The following is a 17,859-nucleotide window of genomic DNA, read 5'->3' on the forward strand; positions in this document are numbered from 1 at the left end:
GTGTGTAAAAAATGTTCTCACAAATATCCTTAAATATACAACTTGCTTAAATGAATAACTTAAAATTTTTTGAATTATTTGACTATTATTTGAGATTTGAAAAGCTCATATATAAGTCTATACTGTATATACATTAAGTATGTGTCTATCTAGCCTACTTATGCCAAGAGGTGAATTTGATGAAAAAATACCTTCAGATGATAGATAAATCGAAACCTTCTAGGGACATCACAAGAAAGAAAATATATATATATGTAGATAATTGCATATTTTTATTTAATCAATGTTAACATTTATAAGTATTGTTGGGTTACAATAAAAAGAAATACGTTTATGATAGTAAGTTATGTCTCCATTTAGTAGGGCTGCTCGATTATGACAAAAATCATAATCACGATTATTTTGGCCAATATTGAGATCCCGATTATTTAACATGATTACTCACTAAGTTTTAAAACAACATAGAAAAATTAAAAAAACTTGGCTTTTAAACTGTGAATTCAACTGAAAAATAAATGTAAAGAAATAGCACAGCAGAACAACTGTAAAGGAAGGGGGTGTGCTGTGGATTTATACCACAAGAAAAGAGATGATCCTTGCAAAATGAAATGCGGCACAATAATCGTTTTACGTCAATTATTTTGTTTTTGTAATTGTTGAAAGCCAAAATTGACGATTACAATTATTTTCGATTAATTGCACAGCCCTACCATTTAGATAAAAAGCTCCATTTAGATTTTGTTTGTATATGCAACTAATGTACTTATTAACTTTTAACTAATCTAGAAATTTTGTTCAAACGTATTTGTCATTGTAAGAGAATAGCACAAAATATTATCAACAGCACAAAAGAATAGCAATAAAATCCACCATCTTTAAACATTATGATATTAACAAAAAACAACAAATGTAAATATTTAAACATTACATAAAGCTAAATTCTTCCGAACGTTGTCCTTTACAAAAATACGTCAAGCCATAATAAACACGGACAGGAACGATTTCCTTTGTCACTCATTATGACCATGCGTATAAGAGTATAAATAAGTATCTAAACCACGTTATTCATTTTTCAGGAAAGTGTATTTGAGCGTTTGTGAATAGTTGTGCTTCTTGGCTGTAAATCCTGCAACATAATATCACTGTTCTAACCCAACCCTGACATTATTGTCATAGCAGATGACAGCTTTAGGGCACTCCAGCGTGTAATCACAATTTTATTTCAGGGTCTTTGGTGCATTTTAATTCTACAAACCCTCAAACACATTTTGCAATTTCAAATATAACGTGCTGGTGGAGAGTATTAGATAGACGTACATCACCCATCCTTTTATTGATGGAAACCTGGTGCATTATTTCAGAAACACAAGAAGCTTTAAATCACATTAATTAAATAAACAAACAGCTTTTTCCTACCCAAACATGTTTCAAAGCTTATTACAGCAAAATTACATCGTAGAACTGCCATGCAAATAGCTGGAGGAAAACACACACACACACACACACACACACACACGTATAGTACAATGAATCTTCAAAATGACGTCTCAAGTGCAAATGTTAAAATATAATGTCTCATATTGTTTTTTATACCGGGTTAAATTGATTTACAGTTGACTTTTAATTTCCATTCTGACCATAACACAGCTAATGCGGTCATTTTATTCTGACAGCAATTTACTTAATAGTAGCTAATGACAAAACATTTGTCTCAATTATCATGATTCATGACAATCAATTACTACTTATAAACTACAAATTATAAAGTTCAAAGTACCATCGAAATACAATGTTTTTGGGCATGTACCATGATAATACCATTGTGTTTGGACATACCATGTAGTTCAAAGTAATGCATTTGTACGTACATTAACATCCCATTCATTCAGTAACATGATACAGATTTACAGTAAGTATAGTCATCTGATTTCATAGTGTATGTGACTTTGTTCGAAGGCCAATTCACATCACAGTCCAGCAGTACGAATGTTTCGTTTGCACCTCAGCAGAGGGACAGAGTGCAATATTTACAACTTGACAAAAATGGCGGTCAGCGTGAGCGGACCTGGTTCAAAGGTCTGTGAGATTGCAGGCTGGTTGAAGTTATAACAACAACAACTGACTTTCCTAATAGGGGGTAGAGTACATGTCGTCCTGTCTCCCACAGAGAGACAGACAAAGAGAGATGCTGGGGTCGAGCTGTGACTCATATGAGCAGTGAATGCAAAATTCAGATACCAGACAAAAGAGACATAAGAACCAAAATCACCGCTTTGTAAAGATCTTCATCAAATGCCATGTTCAGTGATTAATGATGTTATGTGACAGGACTGGTGATAGGGCCACTTGTCATACATCATTACATCCTTGTTTCATGCATTTTATGTATTTCAAAGAGTTAAAACACAAATAGTTTAACTATTCACCCTCTGCTGGACAACAGTTTCTTTCAAAAATTAAAAAAAGAGTAAAGATGATTTTTGAAAATATTACTGAATGATAGCTGAGTTATAACAACTAAAAAACACTAAGAATTCACTAAATTCACTAATAATCAAAAGGAAAAAAATATTTTTCATTTTGCAAAAATAAAGTATATTTTTAGGAACATAGAATTTTAAAGTGTGACTTTATTTCGACGACAATTATGGACCAACCTGTCCGTTTTTTTTCTACTACTATTATTGTTATTAAACAATATTAAATTGAGTACAACAAATGCTACCCTGACTTACATTCATGATTATTCTTTAAATTTGTTTATTCTTATACTTTACAATTACAACCAAATCATCGTGTTCCTAACACAGCAGGCCAGGGATTTTAGCATATTTCTTTAAATTGATTTATGTGACAAAATCAAATATGCATTAATAAAATAAAAAGAAAACTCTAAGGAGAAAAACTCTAATTTAACTTAAATTCAGCTACATTTTTCATTGTCCACGTAAAATTTAAATGTATATTTATATTGACATTTATGCATTTGGCAGACGCTTTTATCCAAAGCGACTTACATTGCATACTGACTTACATTGCATTATACTATACATTTGTTTCTAAGTATGTGCAATTCCTGGGATCGAACCCATGAACTTGGCGTTGCTAGCACCATGCTCTTACCACTGAGCAACAGGAAAGCTATTTAAGGTATATGACATAACCTTTTATTCCAAATATACAGGTGCAGATCACTGCATTACAGTAATACAAATGTGATCTTTTCACATTACATTGTACTGATGATAGTTAAGGTGGTAGGATGTTCATGCCAAATTCTCATTAAAAATATAACAATAGAAAAAAAGTTAGCATTATAAAAAGTAAATGTGTGTAAAACAAGTTCAAACGCTGTTCACCACGGCCTTTCCCAAAGTAAAACTGGTATATAATGACAAATCTTTTTTCAATGAAAAAAAGAGACGACATATGATCACACACCACATATCACATAACCAGATCTGCAATGACCTCACCCAACAGAAAACATTTGATCTTTGACAGGAAAGATGTTAAAGACAGGTCAAGCACTACTTTCACAGCATAAAATACAAACATCACTCATCATGTTCTCATCATATGTCTTCACAGAATTTCATTACTTTTAGTAAAAGCAAGACTAATTTGTAAATTAAAAGCACTACAGACAAACACTGAAAGTCTAATGATTTCCAAAACACTGTGGGGCCCTTTAGAAAATGTTACAACTTTTGGCTCTCAGTTATCAGACAAAGACATCAAGTACGTGACATCAACACTGGTCTATGGCGCCATCATCTGGACATAGTGTGCAGTTGACAGAAAAAAAACGCAAGGGGAGCAACGTTCTGTTTAATTCCCAAAACAATCCAGTAAGTTTATTAATTTATTCGCTTATTCATTATTTCATTTCAGTTTGTTACTTTATCTAATATCACTGATCGATCTTTTTTTTGAATTTGGTATTTAGTGTATACATGCATTGGTACAGAGAAGGGCTTACATTAATTTCCATACATGGTATGATCCATACACCGAAAAGACAACGCCATATAATAAAGAACAATAAAAAGTGAAATTCTTATACTCGTGACTGTCTACCTCACAGCAAGGTTTCAACAAAAATGCACCAACCTAACGATCGCTGAACTGTCCATTAACACTTTGAGGATTTTTTTCACCGTGAAATAAAACTTAAATCTGTACACATTCTGTATCTTACACTGTACACTATCAAGAATTCCCCGTTGATTTATTCTTTCCCAGTAAACCTCAATGTTTTAGAGAGGTCATTGGGTTCGTCTGTACTTTATCACATATAACCACTAGATGGCGCTACAAGCTCTAGTAGATAAAAAGAGAATCATCCTAACATGCCAAACAGTAAAAAGAGAGGAAAAAACAAGTCAGAAATACTTCTCAGATTACATTTAGGGCAGGAAAGTGCTCTTTCCAGAGGAAGTTTCAAGTACATTCTTTCTCAACTTGAAGCCAGAGATCAGTGCCAAATGAACCAGTGAAAGCGTAGTGAGTGTGTGACGCACGGGGATGTTCAGAACTAGGCTGGCCTTCACTAAAGTCTACCAGATGTTTTAAAGCCTCTGTCTGTGACCCTGCTAGCACCTGTATGTCAAAACAGAGGATTAAATAAACTCACGTCTGATAGAGGATTAAGATGTTTGAAACGGATACAGTCGATATACAGTATCATGTGATCTTATGATATTAGATTGTGTGTTACAGAGTATTATAAATAGTAGAAATAAATGGCAATGAATTGCATTTTCTATTCAAATAAACCCTAAAATAGCATTTGTAAGAAAACCGTCAAGCAGCGTCTAGATGATTAGAAATTCATTTTAGCAGACACCTTCATGAATTTCTTGCGGCGCTGCGCAGACCAATCGGCGTAATACATCAAAGTCCCGCGAGAGCGACTCGAGAGCAGACTATTACGTATGCACTTAAATTGCTCTCGCGATACTTTGTATAATATGCCGATAGATCTGCGCAGCGCGCATAAATTAGAACACACCTCAGCTGAATGATATATCACCATTTGCAGTTGGTTTTAAACGAATAGACTTGCAGTTGCAGGCAGTCATGAACAACTCGTTGTTATTAAACGAATCCATTTAGTGAATGATTCAACGATACACCCACAATGCTAAGAACAAACTACTGTGATGATGTAAACAACAGAAAGTCCCTAAAACCAGTAAACTTGTTCTAGTAAACCCTATCAAAAGATTTCAAGTCAAAATTCCCATTTATAGGGACTAAACTGTGTGTAGTAATTTAATAAACAATTAAGAAATCCCAATAAGTAAATTTAATTCCCTATTGCATTTGATTCAAAGAATCGATTCTTTTAGAATCGACTCCCACCCATAAACGAAATATAGCGAGAAAAACAACATCAGGACAATCGAAAGGGGGAGCTGCTCCTCAGGAGCACACGGAGAGAGAGAGGGAAAAGAGAAATAAATAAAGCGAGAGAGGGAGGGACGTGCGTGTGTAAGAGGGGGAGTGTCCTCAGCTAAATCGCGGTTCAAGGGGTTCGTTCATTCCATTAGTTTCGTGAAATGACAACCGACCCCAAACAAGGTGTCGCGTTCTGACACACAGCACCGAACCCGTTATGAACACTCACGCACACCTGCAAATCTCAAACGCAGCCACGCATACTCTTACACACGAGTGCACGTGGATTCACTGTCAAAACACGTTGTTTACACACATGCATTAGCGACAAGGAAGCAATAGTTGGGTTATACAATCACTTACACAAGACAACGCAGGATCGTTACACAAGCATTGTAAAAGATGTGCATTCAGCTCCAAAAAGACGCGCGCACGTATGTCGCATTTAAAATACACCCATGCAGCGCAAAACAAACCACGTGCAGCATCAACTCCCGGGAATCCAGTTGCGCTTGTTTTTTAAACCACACATTTTAATGACACTGCGCTGGTGCAGGTACTTACTAGATACAGAATGATGTGCAAATGGTCTCAGTGTCCGGCAGAGACGAGAAAGTAAATAAACATCTTCCTCAGGAACTTTCCATGCGAGCTGTACATCAATGCGTCAGGTTGAGAGGTAGACAGACACCCACATTTGGAAGGAAGAGAAATGGGAATGAGAATGCAACACGGCTTATAAGAGTAGAAAGAAAAGTGCGACACAACAGAGAAGGGAGAGGGAAATAGAGTGAGTGAGTGAGGGAGAGAGAGAGAGAGAGAGAGAGAGAGAGAGGGCACCTCAGTGTGAGTTCTCGCTGTTACAGAGAGGGGTGGTCGGAGCAATAGGGTACCAGAGTTCAAAGCACTGAGAGAATGAGAGAGTTATTCTGCTACAGCAGGCCAAGTCTTACACAACACCAACCAGGGGCAACAAGTTCCTTTTGCTCTCTCTCTCATTCACTCGCTCGCTCACTCTCTCACCGCATCTAGTGCACAAATTGCTTTCTGTTTCATTTATGTCCACTCTTATTTCTAGTTTGTTTCTCCTTTACATATGTTTTTATTGCTGTATTACTTATCTTAGGAAAGCAAACTGACTAATAGGACATCTTTATTATTGCACTTATTTATATGAGATTGCATAGAGATTGCTCAAATGTTTCTTATGAGAAGAACATCTTATTAGTCCCACATGTGTCTCCTATAGTTTCAGAAAAGGTCAAAACAATGTCTCACACAGATTTGCCAAATTCCAAATCTGCAATCAAAAGTAAGAGATTTCAGTACGAACCCAGATTTCTCATGAAATACGTCTGTGCTATGATCCAAATGATTTTATACTGTAGCTCTGCACTCTCACTGTATGCCATCACTGTCCAATTGGTTTCTGCTGTTATTATTTCCAAATAAATTTAGGAGAAACAAAGGAAATAAAGTGGATGCTTAAATGAAAGATAAGTCCATTAGTCTCAAGAGATAAAGAACAACATCTGAACATTTGTTCCCCTGCGTCTCTTCGTCTGTTGGTGAAGAGGGCGGGCTGTTTTGTTGTCATAGTGAAACTAGTGGGTTTAGATGTTACGGAGGCATTTGAAGGTTTCTGGAAGAGAGCTGCATCACTGGAATTCCAGGAAAACAGGACAGTAAATGCCGCTCTTCCAGTGAATTCCAGGTAAGCTTCCTCTACTTAAACATCTTGCTGTTTTTTTTGTTTGTTTGCTGCCATAGTCACATTTGGCTTGCATACTGGTGCACGACTGGTGTTTTATATATTATGTAATGTTTGCAGGTAGAGTGTTTATACAGGATGGGTAAAAAGTGCAAATTCACCTCTGCTAAATCATAATGTCAGGGGTTTGGCAACAATAAGAGCTGGTTGTCATGTGGAGGCAGGGAGACGTCAAGGCATGTTTATATGCTGAGCTAGAGAAAACATTACGCAACCACATTTACAAACAAAGATCAACAATAAATCTTTATTATAAGACCAACATCCTAGCATCATAAATCATGGTTTGCAAAAAGCCACTGGAAGAACATCCCCATTCAAAAAGCATAACCGGTTTATGATGTCTAAACACCATCATCTCACCTTAAACGTTCCCTCCTTTTTGCTTTTTCAACGTTTGTTCTGAAATGACCCACAACAATTAACACACCTTGTGTATTTCCTATCACACCAAAAACTAACGCTCTATCTCGCCTATACTAGCTTCTACTTTTCCGCACTTCAATTATTGAAAACTATCAGTTTCCCACTTATATTAAACTGTCATTAAATAAGATTTCTTTTAGGGGAGTGGAGCATCAGCTGGCCTATTTTGCAGCGGTTACTTGCGTCATTTGAGATGTAGTTTTGGAAAAGCCAGACCCTGGTCCGGGAATGCCAGACTTAGTCATATTAGAATCATTTCTACGCAAGTGCTACAAGTCAGAGCGACCCACCGATTAAATGCTCCCACACAGGCTGACAGACGACTCGAGTTTCTCGCATGAAAGATGTGTTTTTCCGATCACACTTGCCAGTTCAAGTGCAATTAAAGCTGCACATTATCACTGCTGGAAGTAAGAAGTAGGTTAAAGAGAGCGAGTTCTGTACCACGTGTTTCAATGCATTTCACATGGCATTATACAACAGCATATTTCACATTTCACTATGTAAACATTAAAGTGGCCAACTTGAACAGTGCGTACTCTTTAGGAGCACGTAGAGCACACGCTCTATCGCATTCGGCTGTGTGGGAGGAAACCACGATGAGGCCCATAGCTCTTCTAAGTGTTTAACTACTGGTATTACATACCTAAGGCTGTTTCGCAAGAAGTCTTACCCACCTATAAGCCATTTCAAACCTTTTTGACAGAACTGAAACAAGATCTATGAAAGTAATCCACGGGGATTTTAATAAATAACTACTTGGCAAACAATACAGCCCCCAGGAAGATCCCATCGTTAATGCGTGAGAAATGCTGTGGTTGCTTTCGAGGATGATTATATGGATTAATAGCGATTCTTTGATGAAAATGTTTTGGAAATTAAAAGATCAAATATAATTTTTCCTTTATAAATGTATATTGTATAATACAATATAATAAAATATTATTTGTAGTAAAAATTTATGGTGTATGAAAAACAAAAAAAAAATGTGGTAGGAATTTTCTGGAAAGTCAAGAAATACATTAAAAGAAAGCCTGAAGGTTCTGGAAGCACCAGTCCTTCAGTCCCGTATATATTCAAGGGATCTGCGGAACAAATAAAAAAAATCAGTGTTTGAAATGCCTTTCAACCAGGAGTGAGATGACAAGAGAGATTGAGATACACAAGCAAACACAGATGAAGAATCTGCATTCATAATCGTGTCGGATCTCTTGTCTTGTCTGATCGCCCTGCCGGCTGCAGTTCTCTGCTGTTTTGCAAATTACTGTAACTCAATCAGACCTGCATGATCCAGAGAAGCAAGCCTTATGCCTGCCAGTGTCATCGTAGATGCCAAAGCAACAGTGCCAAGTCTGCCAACCACAATATGAAGCTAAAAACAACCTGTTGATTTCCATATTTTGTTCAGTATGGATCCTAAACTGTCCATCATTATCTTTCAAGAGAAAGTTCACCTAAAGTTTTAAATTTGTACTTGTTTTTAATGATTTTTTTCATCATCTGTATGCTTGTAATGCCTTAGCTGTTCAATACAACAATATATCTTATATTCCCATTTTGAATCCCTTTGATAAACTTTTGTGTCAGAGACACAACATTTTGCCTTCCATATATGCACAAATATTACATACTCGTTTATGACATTTACATAACATTGTAAAGAATGTAATAAAAGTAGAGCCCCTGGTCAAAATTTACTTTCATTGTATGCAAAGTAGGTTCTGCTGAACTTCTGTGTTCTATAAAAGTGCACTCTATGAGTTTGAAACTATTTCTTTAAAGGGACAGTTCACCCAAAAATGAAAACTCTGTCATCGTTTACTCACTCTCAAGTTGTTCCAAATCTGTATGAATTTCTTTGTTCTGATGAACAGGAAAATATATATATTTGGAAGAATGCTTGTAACCAAACAGTTCTTGGCCACCATTGACAACCATTGTAGAAAAAATGACAATGGTAGTCAAAACTGCCTCAGAACTGTTTGATTTCCTACATTCTTCAAAATATCTTCTTTTGTGTTCAACAGAAAAAAAAGAAATATCAAAAGCATTTTTCCTACTATGGTAGTCAATGGTAGCCAAGAACTGTTTGGTTACAATTTTTTTACAAAATTTTCATATTGGGGTGAACTGTTTCTTTAAGTGTGAGAGCTACACTTCACTTATTTCAGGAAATCTTGCAAATGTAGTGCATGTGGATGGCAAACACACAGGGAAGCTGAATGTTGGTGTGCTCAACGATAGCCTGCATGGTGAGATCTCACATACACACTAAATAGGCCAGTGGCATGACAGTCTATATAAAGACTGTCATGTCAGTTACCAACTACACAAAAACCCTGAGGCCCACCACAAACTCACCGAAAATAACTCACTTCACTGTACAGTTTTGACAACAAAGATGCTTCTGTAGCAGTTCCACCATTGCAGAGACGTACGAAAAAGCTTTGATGCCTGTGGTTTTTTCTTGAATCTAATCTTGTTCACCTTCCCCTTTGTATCTTTTTAGTATTCAGAATCATTTTACATGTTGAGACTTTATTATGCAGTGACCGAGTGTAGTCATACATCCCATTCCTCTACTCTAAATAATGCATTTCAATTTACTTTATTTAAAAAGTTTACCTAAAATGCTCTCTAAGAGTTCAAAAATATTTGACTAAACTGAAATTACCTGACTACATTTGGTTACATAAACTAAAATCATTGTAAGAGTTTTATAACAATTGCACCTTAAAGGTCCAGTGTGTAGTTTTTTGGAGGATCTAAAACACGACAACATCTTAGTTCTGTGCAGTCACCGTAGTGCTACTTTACTTTACTTGCTACTTTAACACTTTAACACTTTAACAGATTAACACTCTTTTTATGCATTCAGAGCACCTAAAATGACCGCTTTCACACAGTAGCTTCACAGAGGGATGAATAGGACACATGTTTGTCTAACCATTGGATCAAGCAAGGATACGGCTGGGAAGCAGGTAGGACACTGTCAGAATCCAGAACATTATATCAGCAGTTGAGTGAGTATGTTAGTTTTACACAATCCTGAACACACCTGCTCTCTCATGGGTACACTGAGGGCATAAAAACCACAAAAGCTCAGTTCAAAAACATAGTGTCTGGTTTCAAAGCTTCCTTACACTGTCTTAAATTAGTCTCCATGGCTTAATAGAGTAAAAAATTAACAGCGCACAAAAAAAGAGATTGGACACTAATTGTGAGAGTTAATCTGGACCGTTGTTACAGGTTGCACATAGAAATAGTTGGCGGTGTGTCGTAAAAGGGAATGAGCTCCCTAACTTGTTGAAGTGAGATACTTGTGAATTAAGAGGGACATTTAAAGCCACAATCCAAAGAAGTCTTGTGGCACAGTGGTAAGTGTTGGTAGATTGAACTTTGTAGGTTGTGGGTTTGAGCCCTGCCCAAGCTTTATTTTCTTATTGATCACAGGGGGAAACCTTATCTGACAGTGGCATTCTCAGCTGTCGGGATCTGCTCCTTGCTTTGTTGGACAAATTCAGCAATAGCGTGCTGAAAACCTCAAGGCCTAGGCTACTTGTTGTAGTTAAAATCTTAGGCATTTTTATTGAATTTTGCGGGACACAGGGGGAACGGTATTTGACAGGAGCATTCTCAGTCGTCAGGATGCGTTCCACCCTCCTATGTTCGACAAATTATGCAGTTGAAGAATACAAACTCGAAGGGCTGGCAAATATGGTGGGCCGCTGGTTAGCACTGTTAAAGGGATAGTTCTCTTGTCATTTCAAACCTGTATGACTTTCTTCTTCTGCAGAACACAAAAGATATTTGGAAAATTGTTAGTAACACAAAACCATTGATCCCCATTTACTTGCTTTGGTTTTGTGTCCATACAATAGAAGTCAAGGGGGACCAACGTGTTTTGGTTACCAACATTTTTCAAAATATCTTTATTTGCAGAAAAAATGAAAAAAATCACACAGGTTTAAAATGACAACTCGGTGAGTAAATGGAGACTTTTTTTATTTTAGGTGAACTATTCCTTTAACTCACAGCTTGTAGACCATTGGTTTGAATCCAGCCCCATTTAGTTTTTTTTCTCTTGCTGAACATTGGGGAACCTTTTCTGACAATGACATTCTTAGATGCCTACATTATTTTTAGGGCTGTGCAAAAATATCGATACATGTAACTATCGCAATATTTTTTTTTTCGATAGTGTATCGATAGTGACACCTCTACTATTGATTTTTTTTTTTAAATCATGTCATATACATACGGCCAAAAGTAAGTGGAAGCGAGCATGGCGAAAAATATAAGAACGCTTGGAGCTCTCAGAGCTGATGTGTGGGTGTGCTTTGGTTTTCAAAATAAGTAATGGAGTAAAGAGTTATATAAAATAATGCTGTTTGTAGGCTTCGCAAGTCATGACACAAGTCACTTGGTTACTGCAGTGCATTAGACAAAAAGTTTATTAAGAAAAGTAACAATGACATTTATTGTGCTTGTGTAATGCACCACAACAGCCAAGTGACTTGCGTGAGCCACCTTATTCCCCTGTGCTACCCACTTGAGGGGCGTAATCCAAAGTTTGAGAACCCAAACCTCTGATCTAAAGGTCCTTGCATCGCACATCATGGCCACTCTGCAGAGGTTAGGGATGTTTTTACACTTATCCTCACAGAAAACCCCCGGTGGTGCACAGCATGTTGTATTTCTAGCTCTACTTTTTACATTTTCTATTTAAAGTATTACAACATATCGCAAATGTGTATCGTATCGAAGTACATAGCAATATATTGTATCGTGACCCATCTATCGTGATATGTATCGTATCGGGAGGCACTTGCCAATACACAGCCGTTATTATTTTGGGGCCATTTTTTTGCAAAAAAAGGCAGGAAAATGTAATAGACATAAATGAAATTTTGTAGGGCATTACCCAGAATTTTGATGTCCTACTGAACTACAGTTAACGTTACCCCCAGACACTTTTAGGGCAGAAAAGGAATAAAAAGAAGAAACAAATCCTCACAAATACAGTCGAGTTCCAGGCTCCAGTGCTTTGTGCTTCGACACCTTATAAATAATTTTACGTTGCTGCGTCTTTAAGAAAGTGACGTCATAAACACGCGCCGGCACGCTGAAGTGGCTCTTGTGGAGGCTGCTAAATCATTTTCATAGCTGGTGAGTTGTTTTCAATACTCGGACAATCACGTTTATGTTAGATAGTCTCTCTGGTAAATGTAAATAAAAGATCAATGGAGTGTTGTTTAGGGTACAATAGATTGTTCGAGCAGGCATTAATGGTCATGAACACATTTCAGGGACTTGACATTTACGCCTATAGATGTGCAGAGAGGGATTTTTATAAATAATTGATTTAAATTGTTGAAATGCAGAGAAAAAATGTGCCGTGGTGACCATAGTTAATAGTTGCATAAATGAATGGGCTCGTTCAGAATCTAGCCGTTTTAACACTCGATAATAGTAACCAACAATAAGTTACAAATACCTATAAACCAGGGTGCCAAAAAATTGCATTTAGAATATACAAGTATTCAAAACAGTCTCTTACTTGAACCATTTCGGATCAACGATTTATGACATCGTGCTGCACTTCAGCTTCTCGTCAGATTCACGGCTGAGGTAAACGAAACGCTATTGGCTAATTTAAAAGAGGGAGGGGCCATGTGATGAGTAAATTTTTCTTTGTAAAATTTAAATAACTGTGTTTACTAAACAGATAAGACAGAGTTGTGAGTTGAGATGTTTCAGTAATACAACCCCTGATCTTTGTCTTTCAGATTTCAGGATGGATTCTCTGTGTGGATCTGTGGCATTAGGTATACTGGCAGGTGTGGGCTGTGGCCTTTGCCTGGGTTGGCACCTCAGTGGCCGCTTTGGCAAAGCATCCCGCACTACGATGGCCGCTTTGGAAAACAGCAGTGCTACTGCCAGCGAGTCCAGCGTGATGGGAGAGAGTGGAGAGTTCAAAATGATCCTGGTGGTCCGAACAGATCTAAAGATGGGAAAAGGAAAAGTGGCGGCTCAGTGCTCTCACGCCGCCGTGTCCGCATACAAACAGGTCCAGCGCAGAAACCCAGAGCTCCTGAAACAGTGGGAGTACTGTGGGCAGCCTAAAGTGGTGGTCAAGGCCCCGGATGAGGACTGTCTGTTGGAGTTACTGACCCATGCCAAAGAGCTCAGACTTCCGGTCAGTTTAATACAGGATGCTGGAAGAACCCAAATCGCTCCAGGTTCTCGGACGGTTCTTGGTGTGGGACCTGGGCCGTCAGATCTTGTGGACAAAGTTACAGGACACTTAAAACTGTATTAAATGGATACACTGAGTGTATTGCAAAGATGGGGCTAAACTTGTCATATGTACAGTTTTGACCAGTCCTAGACATTATAGTTTTTGTACAGTGGAGGAAAATCACAAAGATCGAAGAAATGAAATTAAAGGGTTGAATTGAGACGATTTGATTTATAGTTTGACCGTTTATTTTAATTAAACAGTTTACCTATTCCAGTATTGAACATACAAGTACATTTGTTTGGTCTTTAAGTCTATGTACAGAAACGGGCTATTTGGTTAATGTAAATCTGGGATCTCTGTTCTACAATATCAGAAAGACTCCCTCATACCCAAAACAACATTTGTCAAACCATGACCGTTTGATTTGAAATGCTGTTCCCTTTTAACTGGACAGCATCTTGTATTTAATATTAACCTTTACAGACATGTTTTATATCTTATGAACATTAACATGTGATGCTTGAACGCAAATCATGAAATCCTACAAATTCCCGAATAAATCTTATTAAGAGGGGAAAGAAAAGGCAAAGCTACAGAAACAGGGATGTGTGCACATAAAGCTTACACAAGATCTTCACAAACAAGAAGCCTTTATTTTATAAGGGAAAATCTTATTCTCTGTGCACCGATCACTACAATATACGCGAATAATTAACCTGACCTCAGTGAAATCTGAGTATAGGACACACAGGGTGTTAGTTTAAATTTTCTTTTCAAATCAGATTACCATTTGTGATTCTTTACAAATAAAGGATAAATGGAGTTTAGGTATCAGGCATAACTGGCAGGATAATCTGGGTTTCTATTTTCAGGTCAATGCCATACCTAAACAATTACAACAACCAGCATACACACACACACGCACGCACGCACACACTGCTGCACAGAGAGGTAAGGTTAGTAATACACACAGGTGTGTACAGCGGCACACTGTTTATATATTTTTTCAAATGGATGGTCCCACACAATGAGCACAGGTTACTGCACAACAAAAGTTTGGAAAAGAAAAAGACGACAATTTTAACCGGAACCAGCATAGGTCAGGAAAACACCTTTTGACTGCATCAGTATGCATTTTAAATATCCTTTCTATATACCGAGAGTTACACAACCCTGTGTATTTATTGTTATATAGTAGTGTTTGTTATCGTGGAGGTGATGGTAGCAAGTTTCCTTTATTTTCTTCTCAGGAATATACACTAGTACACTAGACAAACTGAACAAAGCTGCTCACGCACATGAAAATAAAGTGATACATTAGTTCTAGAGTGCAAATCAGACATTTGCCATTTGAATTACTCTGACTTGCTGAAAGTATGCTTTCATTGTACACACCATTACCCTTAGACTGACAGATAAAATTGACAGAAAATTAAATCTAGTAGATATTTGGAATGTGAAAAAAATAATCCTTGATGAAATCTTTGACGATATAGAAAGTCCTTCATGATGGTATAAAGAAAACACAATAATAAACAATCATTTAAAAAAGGAAAAATAAAAGAATATTTGCTCAGATCCCCTGCTGTGAGCAAAATGTAGAGTCGGACTGAGGAAGAGTTAGACTGGGATGCTGCACCGAACCAAGCGGCAGCGCCGGGACATCCTTACATGCCGTAACCAAAACCAGGCTGGGCTTGAGGAGCCTGGGGGTAGCCGGGTGCTGCCGAGTACCCATAGCCGTAGGGCTGTTGTGGGGGAACGGGCACGGGCACACTGGGACCTGCTGTGAGCATCAGCTGAGGTGTTCCTGAGGAATTAAAAAAAAGATTTTGGTCAAATTAATAGAACTGGCGTGAATGCATATATAACTTAACAAATTAACTAATGTTCTTTACAAATAAAAAAAAATAATGTAATGTATCACAGTAATTTACAATTTTTTTTTAGTTTAGTTTAGTTCACCAACATTACAAAACTGGTATAAGATAAATATACCATAAATATACCATTGGCCTACAATAAATGCAATTACATAGAATGAATTAAGCGAAATTAATTTTGCAAAAGTTTTCAATCTGTCTGAGGAACACTGTCACACATTACATTAATAAATGTAAATGAATCATTTGTGTTTTACCATAAACAATTGGCTGAGTCTCTGTCGCCTGCTCCTCTTCTTTTCTTACAGACTCTGAGGTCTCCAGCTTGTCCACCTAGAAACCAAAAATAAACATTTTGTATGTGACACCTGGGAGTTTCAATCCATGTAAGCAAATCCACATTTCTTTTACAGTGTCCTTACCTTGCTGAGGTATTCCCTCATCACCTGAATGAAGTAAGGCATGGAAAAGTCCATGATGTTGTGCCTCCATGCGGTCTCCAGCACCACATCAGGCCTGAGCAGGTCGTAGCATGTGAAGAGGCAAGCTGCGAAACACTCTTTCTTGTCTTCCTGAAGGAACCACTGCAGAAGCTCCTCGGCCAGCTCTGTATCCTTCGATTCGGATGCGTACTGCATGGCATCCTGGGTAAAACAACAAGAGCTGTCACCAGTGCACGCTACAAAAGGCGCATCAGATGTTTCATACGAGGTCATCTCTTCATGGACAGCTCACCTTGTAGAGTTTGTCTTTCTTGCAGAGCTCCACGCTTTGCTTCCATCGGTTGTTGCCCTTGAAGAGGTAAGCAGCGATTCTTCTGAACTCGATGAGCTCGTGCTTCTCCAGGCGCTGGGCTAGGGAGATGTTATCGAAGTTATCATATGCGTCTATGGACGTCCTTACAGCCTGTGAGGAGGATGGAGAAAACACGAAGATGATAAGACTGTTTTTGTTGTAGTTTGGTTTAGCATTTCTTAATCGATTGAGGACAAAGTGGATGTCTAACCTGATAGTCTTCCTCTGAGATGAAGAGGTTGTTAAGTGCTTCGTTGACGGACTTGTTGTTGTGGTTTTGGACTGACCGCAGGTAAGGCTTGACGAGAGGAAGCTGCTTAACCTGGAAAACAAAACGATTCTTGTGAGAAATTAAGGTTCAAGTTAAAAGTTGAACAACTGTCTGGACGCTGCTGTTCGTTTTCTTCACCTTGCTGAAGAAGTTGACGGCTCGCGAGTGATCCAGTCTCGGGGACAGAACAATGAGCAGGTCGTTCAGTAACAAGGGCTTGAACTCCAGATAAAACTGGATCGCTTTGTAGTACAGTTCCACGTTGGCCACCTAAACAAGACGAGACACATGATGACTATAATTTAATCAGAATTTCCTGGAAAGCTGAAAAGCACAGCTGAGGTTGAAATCTGACCACAATCTGGATTTCAGAGAGTCTCCATAAGCTCTCACTGTACATTTAAAGGTAGTTTACCTTTGTGATGATATCCTTGAACTGTCCTTCTTTCCAGGCGTCTGTGGGATGACTCATCATGGTGATGATGGCATTGTCAAATTCTTCATACTTGTCATAGAGGAAAACAAGCTCCGCCCACAGGTGAGCCTGCTCTGCCGCCCTAAGCACCTGTTTGAATGTGCGATAGAAAAAGACAGAGTGAGACAGAGGAGAGGAGACAGACGTTGTAACATCTGTGCATGATACGATGATACTAAGACAGTCTCTTTGGAGAATATCCCATTACACGCTGAACTAAATTATAGCCGGCGTGGGATGATGGGAGGGGAAATTAACGTCTCTCGTAAGCAAAACACTAAAGTACTGCTGTATAACAGCATACAAAAGACATTCAAATGTCAAAGACAGTATGAAGAAGTTTCAAGTTTGATCAAAAACCCGAACAAATCTGAAATAAAGTTAGTGAAGCACAAAAGCAGGCATGGTTGTGTACCTTTGGAATGTTGACTCTGGACCAGAAGAGCTCCAGGTGCTCCCTCATCTTCTGTGGTTTAAATTTGGAGTAGAGGATGGCCAGCTCGGTGAACATGCCCATGTGAGCACGCTCCAGCCCCAGCGCCGCCTCCAGCATGGTGATCAGCTCCTCAAAGTAGGCACGGTCCTACAGAC

The 17,859-nt window shown here is 38.1% G+C and overlaps 2 protein-coding genes and 1 long non-coding RNA gene across 17 annotated transcripts in view; 1 reads left to right on the forward strand and 2 right to left on the reverse strand.

The window, feature by feature from the left end:
• LOC130545850 (uncharacterized) overlaps nt 1-6,375 on the reverse strand; it is a 46,222-nt gene extending 39,847 nt beyond the window's left edge. For 5 of the 11 annotated variants that reach the window (XR_008961715.1, XR_008961718.1, XR_008961713.1 and 2 more), the window contains exon 1: nt 5,968-6,204. This is a non-coding gene — a long non-coding RNA (uncharacterized LOC130545850). Of the gene's footprint in view, nt 1-5,967; nt 6,211-6,243 lie in introns of those variants that run through there. The other 6 variants (XR_008961711.1, XR_008961709.1, XR_008961717.1 and 3 more) reach the window with 5 other exon arrangements.
• A 640-nt stretch (nt 6,376-7,015) lies between these two features.
• ptrh2 (peptidyl-tRNA hydrolase 2) lies at nt 7,016-14,362 on the forward strand. 5 transcript variants are annotated; one of them, XM_057320593.1, is made up of 3 exons: nt 7,034-7,117; nt 10,479-10,581; nt 13,390-14,362. In XM_057320593.1, exon 3 carries the CDS (start codon nt 13,398-13,400, stop codon nt 13,920-13,922), a length of 525 nt encoding a protein of 174 aa, XP_057176576.1. In that variant the 5' UTR covers nt 7,034-7,117; nt 10,479-10,581; nt 13,390-13,397; the 3' UTR covers nt 13,923-14,362. The 5 variants fall into 5 exon arrangements, with proteins under 5 accessions (XP_057176578.1, XP_057176576.1, XP_057176577.1 ...); XM_057320594.1 differs by lacking the exon at nt 7,034-7,117 and adding an exon at nt 9,782-9,852; XM_057320595.1 differs by lacking the exon at nt 10,479-10,581 and having other exon boundaries at nt 7,016-7,117.
• Nucleotides 14,363-14,477: 115 nt separating this feature from the next.
• cltca (clathrin, heavy chain a (Hc)) overlaps nt 14,478-17,859 on the reverse strand; it is a 31,402-nt gene continuing 28,020 nt past the window's right edge. Inside the window, exons 25-32 of the mRNA XM_057320590.1 lie at nt 17,684-17,851; nt 17,209-17,358; nt 16,932-17,063; nt 16,734-16,844; nt 16,463-16,633; nt 16,150-16,371; nt 15,985-16,060; nt 14,478-15,654 (exon numbers count right to left, since the gene is read on the reverse strand). Coding sequence (XP_057176573.1) covers nt 15,512-15,654; nt 15,985-16,060; nt 16,150-16,371; nt 16,463-16,633; nt 16,734-16,844; nt 16,932-17,063; nt 17,209-17,358; nt 17,684-17,851 — 1,173 coding nt within the window. The 3' untranslated portion in view covers nt 14,478-15,511. The remainder of the gene's footprint in view (nt 15,655-15,984; nt 16,061-16,149; nt 16,372-16,462; nt 16,634-16,733; nt 16,845-16,931; nt 17,064-17,208; nt 17,359-17,683; nt 17,852-17,859) is intronic.

This window comes from Triplophysa rosa, linkage group LG22 (genome assembly GCF_024868665.1).
Source record: "Triplophysa rosa linkage group LG22, Trosa_1v2, whole genome shotgun sequence".
NCBI lineage: Eukaryota > Metazoa > Chordata > Actinopteri > Cypriniformes > Nemacheilidae > Triplophysa > Triplophysa rosa.